Source organism: Cheilinus undulatus, linkage group 5 (assembly GCF_018320785.1).
Source record: "Cheilinus undulatus linkage group 5, ASM1832078v1, whole genome shotgun sequence".
Lineage (NCBI taxonomy): Eukaryota > Metazoa > Chordata > Actinopteri > Labriformes > Labridae > Cheilinus > Cheilinus undulatus.
In genome coordinates, this window is record NC_054869.1 from 18,411,716 (window position 1) to 18,427,941 (window position 16,226).

At 39.9% G+C, this 16,226-nt stretch overlaps 1 protein-coding gene across 1 annotated transcript in view; it reads right to left on the minus strand.

Annotated features, from left to right (window-relative positions):
* Positions 1–16,226, minus strand: part of slf1 (SMC5-SMC6 complex localization factor 1) — a 60,596-nt gene that overhangs the window by 25,511 nt on the left and 18,859 nt on the right. The window contains exons 15-17 of the mRNA XM_041786798.1: positions 13,325–13,404; positions 2,989–3,081; positions 907–1,089 (exon numbers count right to left, since the gene is read on the minus strand). Coding sequence (XP_041642732.1) covers positions 907–1,089; positions 2,989–3,081; positions 13,325–13,404 — 356 coding nt within the window. The remainder of the gene's footprint in view (positions 1–906; positions 1,090–2,988; positions 3,082–13,324; positions 13,405–16,226) is intronic.

Sequence of the window (16,226 nt, forward strand, 5' to 3'; positions counted from 1 at the left end):
CAATCAGCAACGATGGGCAGTACTTTCAGGCGCAGCAGAGTCATGACGTAAACAAGCAGCAACAGAGCTGGTGCAGTTATGGAGGAAGAGATTAGCGTGGATGCAGCTAAAGTGCCAGTTTTATCAGAACTTGATGACATTTCTTCATTAAAAGAAGAACAAAGAACAGCAGTGAGTTGTTTTCTTTTCAAAAACGACAAAAGTCAAGTACTAACATGCCTATAGTTGCCATGTTTCGCGTTATTCCTCAGTAGCTGTGCACGCGCAGCTTGCTAGCGGCTACGTCACATGCTTTGTTGCTCTGATTGGCCCGTAGAGATGTGACAGAACGTTCATCCAATCATACTCTGAGGATTTTTCAAAGCCTCTGCCTTTTCTCAAACGTTTCCTAATGAAGCTTTTCCAGATGGATGTGTTTCACACATCCATCTGGCTTGTCAGGTTAAAATATACCAGTATTTAAGAAATAAGTTAATATAAGCATTTTACAAAGTTGCATGATCTTTTCTCATCTCAGTAATAAATAATATTCTGTCTTCTCTCCTGGGCTTTCCAGATAAAATCTGCTATAACAAAAGTTTATTTTTTGAAACAGAACTCAGGTTTTCCATAATTATCCAACCAAAAAAGTTAATTAAGTCAATCCTCCGCATGAAAGTTAAATTTTGCTTCTGTGAGCTCAAACCACCCAAAACCATCTCTCAACCATGACCATAAACAATAACTGACATGTTCCTGAGCCATCACTTTTAAAACATAAAAAATATTTACCAAAACATTACTATAGCTGTCCAGGTATGAAGATAAAATTGATCTAACTCCTTTTTATATTGTCAGATCTATCATATAAAAGCAGATCTTCTAGTCATGCTTCATGGCAACGTTCATGGTGTGTTGCTAACTTACCTGCGTGCTCCAGCAGCATTTTAGCGATGTCCATGTGTCCATTTAGCAGAGCATCATGCACTGGGCTGACACCGCCCACCTGGCTATTGAGCACAGGGGTGGGGCGGTGACGTAGCAGAGCCTCCACGCAGGCTGTGCTGCCGTGGTTGCACGCTTCGTGCAGAGGTGTCCAGCCCGCATAATCTAAACCAGGAACACACAAGTACACAAAAAAGTACACAAACAATTTAAAAGCCGTGGTTATCTTGGGAGAGACTGGTTATCAGGTGTCTTTTAAAGTTTACATTGTCAAATATTCCATTTAAAAAACCTGATAAGGTGTTTTCTGATAACAATTTAATAATTACAGGGGTAATAATCAGGGATGTGTCAGTTTTGCTTCGAGTTTGTGGTATTTAGTAGTAATTGCAATCATTCTCAGAATTTCTGTAGTTAATCTTGATTAATTCTGCCCTTTTTATCACATTCAAATATCCACTGTTTTGCATTCAAAGCCAATTTTGTGTCATTTTGGATTATTCTACTGCCTGTAACAAAGGGTATTTGACTTTCTGTTTGGATACAAACCTGCCTTTATAGGTAGATCAGAGATTTTAACATGTCCTTAACCACGAAAAAGGAACTTGTTATTGATCATAAAGGAAAGATGTAAACAGTTAAAAGGTAAATGTTTTATGACACAAGCTTCAGGTGACTTCTGCCTTGTCCACTGAGCTTTATGTGAGGTTTTTAAGTGAGACATTAAGAAGCAGTGGTGAATTTAGTTAACATCACTGTGGCTGCAGGAAGACACTGACGTGGTTTTACCAAAGTTTGCTGAAAGGGATGATAAAGCATGCGATTAATCAAGATAAAAAAGAAAAGCGCACTAACTGTGGACCTTGATTAATCTTAATTAACTCGATTAATCTTGACAGACCTAGTCTTTAGTAATAACTACAATTGAACCGAATAATTTTACGTCTAAAGGAGTGTTTTCTTAAATGAGAGAGTTTTGCTGCTAGCGGGCTAACCAACTCTGCTGTGGCTAAGATGTTGGGTAGCTGTCAAAGCTAACACCTTCGCTTACAAACAAGCTAGCGGGGGGCTAACCAGAGGAAACTTAGAAAACATCGTGTACTTTTTATAATGTATGGAGCTAACACTGCTAACGCTAATAATGTAGGTTAAAACAGTTCGTATTAAAAGGTCCATACTTGATATGAGCTTTAGCATTTTAAAAAGTAAAAGATGCTCTCCAAGACTTATTTGTCCTTTCTGTTCCCGTTGGATAAAAGGGCATAAGTAATATGCAAACAGGCTGCTAAAGTTTGATTTGCTATCTAAAACGATTTTAAATTGTTGTTATCACAGTTTGTCACTTTCTACTGTCCATATGCATGGAACAAAATGTGCATTCCCAAGAAAATGTAAGAGCATTCGCCATTATGCTGTACCGCGTTTGTTCCAAAATTAAAACTGTTAGGATGGAAAAAGTCGTACAGAAGAAAAAAGACATTGATTACGAGTAATTATTTCAACGAGGATAGTTTCAGTCAAAAACAAGGGACTCCAATGAGAAAGTGTCCTTCCTGTGTTAACCCGGGCCTGGTTTCGGGAAACAACCGCAAGGTGATTGCAGTAATTTTACAAATTTTGCTCAAAGTTCTGCACAATCACATCTCGGACTTCACCTTGTGCATAAGCCCTCTATGGAGATGCAAGTAAATTCAGTCGGCATTTAATGGGCGATTACAAAATCGGAGAAACCTTTTGAAACGGCAACACATTTCCATTAAAGGAGGGCGACTCATTATATTTGACCTAAAGGGACAAAAGAAAGTCGCTCTGAAATATCAAGCAGCATTTAGTACTTTAGGTAAAGTCACAATAAAGCTGTAAATCTGCACCTCCAAGCCTACCCGCTCTTTCTAGACACACCCTTTACATTTTAGCTAAAGGTTAACCTCAATGATGACGCACACGCACTCCTATTTCTTCTCTCCTATTTTTTTTTCTCCGATGTTAATCGCTGCAGAGCAAACAGTGGGAGAGAAGTGAGATTACAGGAAAAAAAAAAAGGGGAAAGCGAGAAAGTCTTACCTTTAACGTTGACGTCCGTGCCAGGAAGCGCCAGGATCTGAAGCACTGTTTCCACTTGGTTCCTCTTGCAAGCTCTGTGGAGGAGGGTCTCTCCTTCGACCAGGACACACACAACGGACAAACACACCCAACAGAGAGGAGAGGCGGAAGAGAAGAGAGAAATCCCAAATTAGGGTGTGCCCGATGTCCTGCCCATTGTGTCCCTCCATATGCTGAACACACCAATAAAACACCACAAAAAATGTCCCCTAACACCACAAAAAAGCCTGACCTAAAAACGCAAGAGCCGCCAATGAGGATGCGATTTAAGAGAAGTGATGAGAGGAAGGGGGGAGATCTTTCAAGGGAGGAAAAAAATTAAATATGGAGAGTTGGACTAATTCGCCTCGCTCTTTGCCTCTTTTATAGACACAGAGATTTTCCACTTACACTGCCAGCCAGACAAAGTTAATATCGGGGCAGTCGGTGAGTGAATGAATGTGGCGGTGAGAAAGTAGCCTGGCTTCCTGTCCGCTCGTCCCTGTATTGTTACTTGAGAGGAAGTTATGGTAGACAGCCCACGCACAAAGCCTCCAAAAGGATTCTTCACAGATCCAGGGTTCAAAAGCTCCGCTGGGCATTGCCAGTGTCGCCACGTGATATTTAATCAGCAAACTACCAGTGAACAGGCATGGAAAAACCCTCTCAAGGCTTCCATTTACATTTTTAAACACAATTTCCTCCCCTCTCTTTCTTTCTTTCCCCACATCTTTACCCCATCCCACACTTTTTCCTGATACAATATCAAACCAGGAATATATTAGCAGCCCAGAGCCCCCTCTTTTCATGTATGGCTGAACTTCAGAGGGAAGTTAAAGGCCAAGCATGAGTGGCTCTGTGCTTGCCAGTATAATACAGAACTGCAAAGCCCGTAATAAATGCTTTACTAGCTCTCCCCAGGATGCCACGCCTGTACAGGGGCTCCACTCCAGTACTCACAGAGCACAGACCAGGGCAAAAAGGAGGTGAAGGAGGAGGAGGAGGAGAGGAGGAAACATGGGGGCAAGAATGGAGGAGCAATGGAGGAGAGAGTGAAAGGGTTCCCTGCATTTCAAAGCGTATAAGTAAGAATAAAAATATTGAAAATTCTGGATCCTTTCATTCTGTGAATTCTTTTCTTCCCAGAGGTGTCTTTGAGGATGCAGAGGATGCATTAAATGCCATCAAGTGGCAGTAAGGAAAGGGAGTGAGAAAATAGAGAACAGGAAAATGGAAGAGCAGTTTATCAAATGGAAGATCATTCATAGGGCTCCTTAGATGTGATGCAAAACAGTCAAAAGTTTGAAGGTTTGAAATGCACATTTTCCTGGGCTGATATGGCCCACTTAAGAAACTAAAACCACATGCAGTGTTTTAGAGTATCTCTCCAAATATTTCATAACTTTCCTAAACAAAACCATTGGAGTATCTTTATAGGACGAGACTTGTGCCACACACCATTTGGATCTTGAAGACTACTATAACAGAAATATCGGTCCTTTAATAGTCTTCAAAATGCTTTTATTAGGGCCCGAGCACCGGCCTCAGAGTGAGGACCCTATTGAAACTGAATGAATTATTATTTATCTTCTTCTGGCAAGTAAATTGCTTATTATGGAGCCTTAACAAGATCAAAAACTCAACGAGCTTTCCCCAAAATTGTCCCCCAGTGGAAATTTTCATATTGTATATTGTATGAGGTCTAGACGGAAAACAAAGTCTCTCGGGACCATCCTCTAAAATGTAAAGGAAGCGCGCTACAAACAGCTTAAGGTCAAGTTTTGGTATTTTTGGTCAATGGACAGGTTTCACAGTTTTTCATTGGACTGACTTCTTTCCTCTTTCTAGACAAGTTGGAGATGTAAAGTTGTACAAACTGTGAGTTTTCACCATAGGGTGGGGCTGTTATTGGGGTCCATACTTACACTACTTTTCTGTACATTTTTTTGTAGTGAAAGTACATTGATAATGCCATTTAACTTTTCTATGCTTATGTCAGTCATCACCAAACTTCACAAATTAGATCACACATTGATCCTCAATACATTCATTTATTTTCCCTTTAAACTTTCAGCTCCCACACAACATTCAACCTTGCTTAGGATTCATAAGTCATCATCAGACCTACAAAAAGTATCTTGGACCCATGCCAAAATCCCAACAGGACGTCCACTGGCTCCGGCGTCATTTGCAAATTAAGGCATTTTTTTAATGGTGCCAAAGACACTCAGTGGTGGCTTCACACCCATGGTTGCATACACCCTGGGGGGCGAGGGCCCTTCAGTGCTTCCAGTGCTTTTCTGAAGTTACAAGGGCTGACACCCCCAAGCTGGTTGGTCAATTAGTTGGTTGTTGACTTTCATCACCATTAGTTGGCCATTTGTGTGGGGAGAGTAGCCATGGACAATCAAGAAAGGATGAACGCTAGTTGACAAAGAAGTCGATAAAGCAGATATAAACCAGTTATTTCACTTCAATAACAACCTTGGCAGATGTCTACATAAAAGTGAAGAGAGAAGAAGGATTTAGATTGATACAGCAGATGAAGTGGTGCTGCCAGAGCTGCTCCCCACTAAATGCAGTTGTGAAATATATATTAGGTCCCTTTAGCATACATTAAAGTCCCTGTAAAGTGAAACCCAAAACTAGATCTGGTGGAATAAAGTTGTTTAAACATGTGAAATCACTGAGATCCACTTGAGACTTAATTCTTTATTTATCATTGTTATTACTTTATTATTTTATTTTTATTTCCTGGCTTGGTTTGATTGAGCAGGGTAAATTTAGCAGCTAAAAACATCACCAGTCACTATGGGGAATGGCACTGTACCCCTAACGATACAATTTGATAAAAGTCACAGAGCAGTTCATCCCAATACAATCTGTTATTGGCTGATGTCACTGCCTTCAGTGAAAGTTAACAGCCAGCTACATGCTGTGCTTTTGTTCACTGGGAGGTACATTTTCCAAATCTATCAGCCACAGTGGTCTATGTGTCATTAAAAGTATCATACCAGAGAGATTTATGCCAGAAAACAGAAAATTTAATCTGCAACTTCTCTCTCTTTGCTCTGTCACAGAGCATGGCAGCTGCGCTCTGACCAGAGCTCACTGTGAGGTCAGGGGTCAGGGGTCAGGCTAATTGCTGGAGTGCTTATATATTCTACAATTAAACCAAATGCAGCAGGAACAAACATCTTACCTGCTGATGGTTTGTTTAATCCATATTTCACTATCTTTAGTCCTGGATAATTAAAAGAAGCGGGCTGTGACTGTCATGAGGGGGCGTGGCTTCAGCTCATTCAACCAACTCCCACACCATCCTAGAGCAGATTACTTTATTTTTTCATAATTTTGAAGCCTAATTTAATAAACTTTGAGATGTTTTTCATAATTGAAATTTGGCCTGGTGGTTCATAACACAGTAGCCTGTCATACAACAAGACTAAAATGCAGATTTCTATAATCACTTTTCAGGGACTTTAATGTTAATGTCTGTTACAAACAACTAGAGAGCAGAGGAGACTCTCGGATAACCAGTTCATACAGTGTGTAATTCATACAGCCTATATTTTTGGAAATCAAAGGCAGGTGCACACTGGTCGGCCCTGAGTCAGTTATTTCACCACAACAAAATGAGGTTAAAATAATTCATTATGCTGCAAAAAACTTTTAATTTTTACTTCAAAGTTCATCTAGACTGCCAGGAGGGTTCAATGAGGGCAATAGATAAACATGATCTAGAGCAGTGCTTCCCAAAGTGTGGGCCAGGGCTCTGTAGCGAGTCACAGAAGTACTTAGGGTGGGCCAGGTGAGGCCATTAAACACAAATAAAACCCATAAACCTAATTTTAAAAATGAAAGAAGTTTTAAATATTAATAAAATAAGTCCCAGAATTAAAAAAAACAAACAAACAAACAAACACTACCATAAAGTTTAAGTTCCATGTCAACTTCTTATCATTTATTTAGTATAATGTAGAGAGCTGGTGTCATGGTTTAACTGGATTTGGATAAACTTGTGATACTCTGTTAAATACTCTACTATGAAATATCATGTTTATAAGTAATCATTAGTGCCTTTGGAGACATTAGGTTACTAGAAAAGCATTTATAGGGTCACAGAGAACATTTAAAAATATGAATGTTAATATTAGAAAATAAAAATCGGGTGACTTTGTTAATGTCTCAAAAAGTAATTCTCTGTGTATAAATTAAAGATATTGAGGTTAATAATTTTAATCTACTGTCATGGTTGTATGAGGGTTATGGTGGGCCCCAAAGGATTTTAAGGTTTCACTTTGGGCCGAGGCATACTCATGTTTAGGAGAGGCTGATCTAGAGACAATGTCCTTTTTTTTTTTTAGTTTTTAATTCTTTAATTTGGTTAAATATAATTTCAGTTTTCCAAGGTTTTCTTTGGGTGACTACTGCCCTACAAGTTACTGCACTGTGATTTTTTTTGTTGACAAGTGCTAGATATTATGCATCTCACTGTATATTATTGGACATTATCAGATTGAATAATTTTGTGAGCTGCCCTGCAATTCTGTCTTCTATCTTATAACTAAGAAAAAGACTAAAGAGTCACTTATAAGCTCTACAAGATAACCTCAGGATGTACTGCAACTAATTAAAAATATCTATCAGGTGTTGAGAGTATAGTTTTGATACGCAACATTAACAACCTGAAATGTTTATGTCCAGTGCAATGCACTCTCCAAAGCAATTTACAGAAACATGAGTAGAAACTTTATAAAGACATATTATGTTAAATACTTTTTCAATGTGCATCAGAACAGGCCATTCGGAAATTTAAAAAAAAAAAAAAAAAAAAAAAAAAAAACTTTTGGTTTACCATTCAGTGCAATGAACCTCTGTTCAAGAGTGTTATTTAGCTAACAGTATCTTCATAATGAAAGCACAAATTCACAGTAAAAGCCAATTTAGATTTACACTCAATAATGCTATCTTAACCAAAATTAAACTTTTAAGAGCAGATATAGTCATGGTTGCAAGTTTTAAGCATCAGATTTGCATATTTAATCAAATAAGCATTTCCAATCTTAGCATCAAAACTCAGAAAGAGGGTGGAGTCAGGTCCAAAATACAGACTCTAACGAGTGATCTTCACCATGTGGCACGTCACTGCTGTACATGGACTGTTCTGCTATTACCAGGCTCTAAAACGCTGTGATTAAACACCCATTCCACTACACCCCGTGTGTACACATCCTCGCAAATGCCAGGGCCAATCCATGCACTGTTAAATCACTTTAATGGCTCCAATTTGGACACAACGCCTCTATTATAGGGGTAATTGCATGCTCAGCATTTACAAGCACGGAAGGGATAAATCCGCCTGTCCTTTTCTATAAATCCCCTGTTTCACACTTTAATAGAAAAGTTAAATGTATGTGTTGCTCTTTATATCCCTCGGTCTGCTCGCTGTGCTCCTGTAAAGTGACGCTTGGCCCAACGGTCCTCTGATCAAAACTCTGCTGGAAGCCTGTAGCAATGCTATTTGTGAGGAATGTGTTAGAGAGGTAGTCTCTGCCATTAATGCAACATATTTAAGACTGTTTAAAGATTTCTGCTGTCACTGACTTAAAGAGCAGCATGCTAATACCCCCCAAATCAAGATTACTGCAGCTTTAAAATTACCCAAAAGATTTAACAGCATTTTAATGTCCACCGGTGAAGCTTTTTATAAAAGACACTTCCATTTAATTGGCACAGACTGGCATTATAGACAGATCCTCAATGCTAAAGCTTGATTTTCTGAGGCTTGGATTGAACTCTGCTTTACACAAAGCTGTCTGCCAAATGAACAAACGTACATTTAAATAGCCTAATCTAAATCTATTACCTCTGCCAAGGATGTCATAATTTTTTTTGGTTCTGTTTGTGCCTTTGAAATCAGGATTACAGAAAAATACCAGCCAAGTTTTCATTAAACTATATAGCACAGGCTGAGGAAGAACCCATTACAGTTTGGAGCAGACTCAGAATCTAAACTGTACATAGGCATAAGTAGCAGACACGACTAGGGAACAAGCAATATTGTTGGGCAAATGTAAATACCAACAAACACAAGTAAAAAATGAATTTAGGACAAAATAACCAAAATAAACTGGTATAAGATTATATCCTGCAAAATTCTCTTTAAGTCATTTTCTTACCAAATAAAATGTGAAAATCACTGCAGATCTTCTTCTATTACTTTTTTTTTCCAGAAAAAATAGCAAAAGGACACAGTGATGATGTGATCTGACTAAGCTGGCATTTGAGCAAAAAAAAAGAAAAAAAAAGGCTATATGTGGTGAAACATAATCTTTGTAACAATAAACACAAGAAAGATGAGTGCTGTGTATGCATTAGGCCTGGAATAAACCAAAATTGCAATATTTTTTTCTTCCGGCAATATGCGAAAAAATATCAAAAGTTACTCCAAATATCTATAGGCTTAAATTTAGGTAAAGTTATATTGGCTTCCAGTAAATAACAATTGAATCGTCCGATCATAATTTGAGTATTTGGGAATATATGTTTATTTGTGTCTAAGGTCCACAATAAATAAAAATGTGCAATACCATTTGTTGAAATTGTAATGGTTATAGAAAGTGTTGGCTCTTGACAGTGGACACTGTCTTTCTACAGGATAACTCCATAGAAACCACAATGGTTGGATTTGCTTTAAGCAGCGGATACAGTTGATTTCATCTATAAGGACTTATATTGGACAATTCACAATGATACCCAATTTAGTTAATTTAAATAGTGAATTTCCCTTCGGGGATGAATAAAGTTCTTGTATTGTAATTTATAGTTGTAAAGCAGAGTTTTAACATGGTTGTCTAGTTTACAGAGCACTGGTTAGGACATGTATGTACACTGTAAAACACTTTGGAGTTATAGTAGCAGCTAATGTGCTAACAGGCTAACTTAGAGCTAATGTAAAGCTAAGTGCTGCTGTTGTTTATGTGTTAAAGGTATTTGTATTTTGTGCAACTGACTGCATATGTTGGAAGAAAATCTCACAATTTTCATTATGTTTGTTTAAACAACTTATATACAAGCAGATAAATGAATGTATTTCCAGTCATTTCCAAGGTCTGGTCATGTGTAATATGTGTAAACAAGCAGGCTGTAGTAACAGGGTTACTCGGGTTTACTGTCACCTTGGTTTCTGCTGTCTCAGTCTTGGGTCAGGTTTGTAAAGAAATATGTTTCCCCCAGTCCTGTTAATGGAGCCAAACAGTCTGTGGCACTGCTGGGGTGTTATGAAGGCCAGGTTGCTCTGATAGTAGCCTTCAGCTCATCTGTATTGTTGAGTCTGGTGTCTCTCATCTTACTCTTGATAATACCCACGAGATTCTGTACGGGGTTCACGTAAGACCAGTTTGCTGGCCAATCAAGCACAGTAACACCATGGACAGCAAACCAGTTTCTGGTAGTTTTGGCTTCGCTGTGGGCAGGTGCCAAGTCCTGCTGGAAAAGGAAATCAGAATCTCCATAAATTTCACAGCAGACTGAAGCATGAATCTCCTGGTAGATGTCTGACAATGTTGACTCTGGACTTGATAAAGTACAGTGGACCAACACCAGCAGATGACATGGTACCCCAAACCATCATTGACTGTGGAAACTGAAAACACTGGACTTCAAGTACTTTGGATTCTGGGCCTCACCCATTTTCCCCCAAACTTGGGATGTGGATTTCCAAACGAAATACAAAATTTATTTTCATCTGATATCAGAAATTTGAACCACTGAGCAACAGTTCTTTCTCTTCTCAGCCCAGGTGGGGTGCCAATGATGTCTGTGGTTCAGGAGTGGCTCGACACACAATACTCATAGTCCATTTCCTGAACCCATAAGTGTGTGGTGCCTCTTGATCAACTGACTCCAGCCTCAGTCCAATCCTCGTGAAGCTGCACTAAGTTTTTGAATCTGCTTTATTAGACAATCCTCCGAAGACTGAGCTCATCCCTGTTGCTTGTGCACCTTTTCTTACCGCACTTTTCAACTCTCCATGGACATACTTTGATACAGCGTCTGAGGCCTTGTCCACACGGGGACGAAAACGATATATTTCCGTTTCGTTTTGAAAAAATTTTGCCAGAAACACGGGATCGTTTAAGGAAATGTCTGCGTAAGCATGGAACCACTGAAAACGTGGCTGTATACACGCAAAACCTGTAAGTGGCGCTGTAACGCTGCCACAGAAATGCAGCAAAACAGAGAGGAAGATTACAGAAAATTGCCCAAAACTTTCTCCTAGTTGCCCTTCTTCTCCACGGTGGATTAAAGAACATCTGGTGTATGCTGTTCTTGGTGGTGGTAAAGGAGCATCAGATTTTGCTGTAAAAGCCATAATAAGCTCAATAGTTTCTGCAGCACGAACTCAATCCTGTAATCCACCATTGTTGTTTTGATGTGGTTGGCTGTCCACACAGAGATGAAACAGTAAGCGTTTACGGATTTGTGTACTCTGGGACCCAATTTCAAAAAGTAGCGTTTACAGCCCAAAAGGCCGTTTTTGTGTGGATGAAATGCAGATACAACAAAAAACTTTTGTGTATACTCTTTGAATTCGTCTCCGTGTGGACAGAGCCTGAGAACAGCCATTCCTTTCAGCAGTGGCCTTCTGTGGCTTACACTTATCATGGAGAGTGTAAATGATTGCCCTCTGGACATCTGTCAAATCAGCAGTCTTCCCCCTGATTGCTGTTGTGTGTACTGAACCAGAGTGAGAGAACGAAGGCTCAGGAAACCTTTGAAATAGGCCTTTTCCACAATATTTTGAGACAGTGGATGTTTTTCATGTGAGTGAGGTGTAAGCTGCAATCATCACGATTAAAACAAAAAAGTCTTGAAATGTTTCACTTTGTATGAGATGAATCTAGAATGTATAGAAGTGGTACTTTTGGAAGTGAATCACAGGAAAAAATGAACTTTTACTTGATATTCTTATTTTTTGAGATGCAGCTGCATGTTACCATTCTCCAGATCAACCAAGAGGAGAAATCAAATGCAGCTGAGTTTCAATCTGTAGAGGCCAGTCGCTTTGCATATTTTCAGCATGTTATGCAGAATTTAAATGTCAGTGTTCAACAACACAATCTAATCTGTTTTCAGCTGTCAGGGGGTTAGGTTACTCTTGAATATGACATTACATGAAGCTAAGAGCAAACAGATTTTAAGTGATGAAAAACACAGCAGTCTTGTCTTGTTTAACACTCTACATAAAGTATATTCAAGCAGATTTAGATTGAAATCTCTACAGAGCTTCCAGAAGCAAATACAGAACTGGAAAAGAAAAGTTCATCTTAAATCCCTCAACCCCTCTCTACTACTTTGACAAAGATACAGAGGTTCCAGGAGGCGAGACAGATGCTCCAAAGCAAAAAAAAAAAAAAAAAAAAAAAGTGCAGTATATAAGAAAGTGAGCCTACATATGTGGGTGAAAAGCCTGTAAGAAAAAGAGAAGAGAGGGAAGGGGGTGAAGAGAAATGGGATGAGAGGGTGAGAGGGGAGGATGCTGTGCCGATGGTTCATCAAAAATTAATGCCGACCGCATCGGTATAGAGATCACGTAGTGGAAAAACAACACATGCCAACAGCCTTGAGTCTCCTGCCTCAGCCCCCACCCCCACATACTCCCCCAATCCCTCTCCTTTACCCTCCACCCCTCCTTCGCACCAGCACAGGGCCTTTCTGATCAGGTGGAGGGGGGAGATATGAGCTCTGACACCTTCGAGAGTTCACACAGAGTACCATGCCTCTAATTGCAGGAAGTTCCACCAGTGCAGCCGCTGTGTATCTGCAGCGCGGTCCTAATTGCTGCATTTAATATCTTTAAAATGGGGATCTGAGGCGCACGGTGCGTACTAATATGTGGTACTGTTTTGTGTGAGGAAGCCATTATTTCTGTCCGTGTCGTTTAATTATTTATCTATTTTTGAAGAAGTGAATAAGACATAAAGAAAATGAAACACAGAGTTATGCGTCAGTGCAAGAAGAGGTAGTGTTATACAGAGTTAGTGCTGTGGCCCAGGACGCACATGACAGGCCAGATCATGCAGCCGAGTCAGTCTCACGGCTGACTGGATGGGAGCGCGGTCTGATGCAAATCAATCACTCTCTCTGTACATTATGTGCTCTTCATTAAACCGAAAGTGATGACAGAGCTATCATGTCCCTCTTTACTGATGACCAAGTGCAGTGCATCAGTCCATTAAAAGTCCGCTCCTTGCAAATGTGCAGCTATATTTTCAGTTGTGTGTGTGTTTGAAAGTGTGAGTGTGTGTCTTACCTGCTGCGTTGACTCTGTGTAAACCTCTGGGGATGTTCTCTTTCTCTGGGTTTGTTTCTTTCCCCACAGAGCTCTCAGTACTGTGTGGAGAAAAGCAGGAGGTCAAAGGGGTTGTAGGAAAATATACATGTTTTAAATGGAGGATTACTTTGAGTTCACCTTAACAAGTTTCACAAGCAGTTTTCATGAATGCACTTCAAAACCTTTACCATAAAACCCTAAATGTAAGTCGCCTCTGTATGTAAGCCACAGTCTGTTTTTGGAATCTCCCCAGGGGAAAAAGGTTAAACTGACAATTTCCATTTTACTCATCAAAGTCCACACTGGGCAGTTTCTGTGCAGCTGTTTTGCTCTTTTAGTATCATCTGTTTTCGCTGTATGGAGTTTGCACATCCATTTGCAATAGTATGCTAGTTTAGCTTTCAACCTGCAGTGACTGTTGCGAGACAGACTCACAGTCCTGAGTCGCTCTGCCATCCTTCGCCTGCCACTTCTCATCCTTACTTTGGAGTGTTTTCAGTCAAACAAGCACTCCATAAGGCTTATTTACTTAATACTCTCCATTTTCTTTACATGAACAGTTATGACCTGGCATGGGAGAAAAGCGGTTAAAAAGTAGTACCAAACCCTGCCGGTCAAGTTTGGCATTATATATTCAAACACGTTCAGGGCAGTGTAGTGACCACTTGTAATACACTGTGAACGGGGTGAAATTTAAAATGTGTTAAGTTTTCTTTTAGAAATCAATCATGGTCAATCTAATGTGGCTTTCTAACAGAAAAATTACAAAAAAAACCCTCTTTAATGTAAAAGTAAAAACAGATTCCTACAAAGTAATGTCAATTAAAAAATGTGTGTAATGTAAAATAGGTGATTGTATAAACTTTCACCCCCTTTAAAGTGACTAAACTTATTCAACAGAGGTCCAAATTATATGAAGTATATATATATATATATAAAGAGTATAAAGGTTAGGGCTCATTGCAGAAGCTCAACTTGCCTAGGGAATGGCAGACAAACCTCAACTGCTCACTTTTTAATATGAGTTTAGGAGTCTTTTCAATAAAAGCAGCACTGACAAGGTTTATTTACCAAATATAACATAATTGTTGTTTCTGTATGTCTGATTTTGTCGCACTGATGGAGAAAACCTGTGTAAAAGTGATGCTACTAGATTGATCTAAGGCATGAGCTGCAAAGCATGCTGCCATAGCTTGCAGCGCTGACCAAGATAACTAGTGAGCAGTGGAGCCAGGGTGCACATCTTTACATGATTGAGTTTGTGCAGCAGTGCTAATCTTGTGGTCAATATTCCTGTATTTCCTGCTGTGACCTCACATTAGCTTCCTGTGAAAATTTTACTATGGTGTTGGCAGGAAAAATGTGAGTTAAGCTGGGGTCAAAAATTCTGTTGTGTACACTCAGCTCAGCCCAAAAATTTCAGGAACATTTCCAGATTTTTCAGTATAAATGGAAGCACTAAAGACAATCCATTCCAGCCTGGTAGCAAGAGGACTTGGTACACAGAGTAAAACGGGCACCAGTGCACTGTGAAAAGTGCCATTAGCAAACGAATCCCTCGTGGCTCTGTACCATTCCATATAAAATCTGACAATATTCGTCAAACCCCTACTGTGTTGGCCACACACATACTTCACACACCAAACCCTTCATTCCTGTCTCCAAAGCACTTTTTCTCCCACTTAACGCCTCAAACGCACAGACGGAGGATTCGATGTGAGCAAGCACATTAGGAGGAATAACTAGTAAAAGAAAGTGAAGCCTCTTCAAAGTAGTGGCGTGCTAATAGCTGTGGGCTGTCACTAGTCCTGCGAGTGGGTACGGCAGATCTGCCTGCATGAAGCCTGACAGGTGTCTAGAATGTATGCGTCTGTGAACGTGCGCGTGCGCCACGTGGAAGAGGAGTGCCATCCGTATAACAGGGAAGAGGCTTGTTCCCTGGTAATTGGCTTGTTCAGAAGCCAGGAAGGAGCTCCCAGCAGTGAGGAGGAAACACACGTCCTGTCACGCTACTTGTTATTAGCAGGGACAAGGCTGCGAGGAGATGAGACGAGCTCTGTGTGTACAGGGGAGTGTGTATGTGAGGAAGGGAGTTCATAAGAAGGTCTGGGGTAAGGGCGTGCCACATCACCCAAGTGTCCCCTGTCCATAGAGTCAGCAGAGAAGGCTGGAAGTACTCGGCTTGTATATGATCCAGTTTCTTCTCCACTCACAGTCTACTTTCAGAGACCAGCATGCTGTCAGCGGCCCAGATATCAACTTTTGGCCCGGGGCAGATAGTGCCCTCAGAGGATGAATGTCAAATAACTTGTTTGCAATCACTGAACTATGAGGAAGAGTATGTTGAATGTCACAGCAGTACAAAAGCTATGCATTTAATTTTTCAACTTTATTTAACCACAAGGGGTTAAATTATGCAGCTCCTATCTACTAAAAGCTTTTTGTTCAAAGAAACTGTTGGAATCTTTTGTGAATTCTGGTAGCCCTTTTGGACAAGCCATATGTCTAATCTCTTGCAGACTTTGTGGTGTACATGCATGTTTAAGATCCTTAAAAGAAAAATGTCACCCTGCCTCCTTTGATGCAGCCAACATTAACAACACAGTGTGACACCTTGGAAAAGTAAACCAGTGAACTTCAAAGGGACAGGATATAGAAAAAGCTTCCTGATAGTCTGGACCTTTTTTGAAAGCTACTGCAAAAATCAAAATCTTAGCAAGAGTATAGATCTAATTTCTAGTCAAAAAATACTTCTCACACCTATTTTAAGCCACATTAACCAGACCAGTCCTGAAAAAAAATATTTTATTCTAAGACATACCGCATCAAAAAATAACTAACTTGCTTGTAATGAGTAAAACTGGCTCCCAAAGTAACAAGA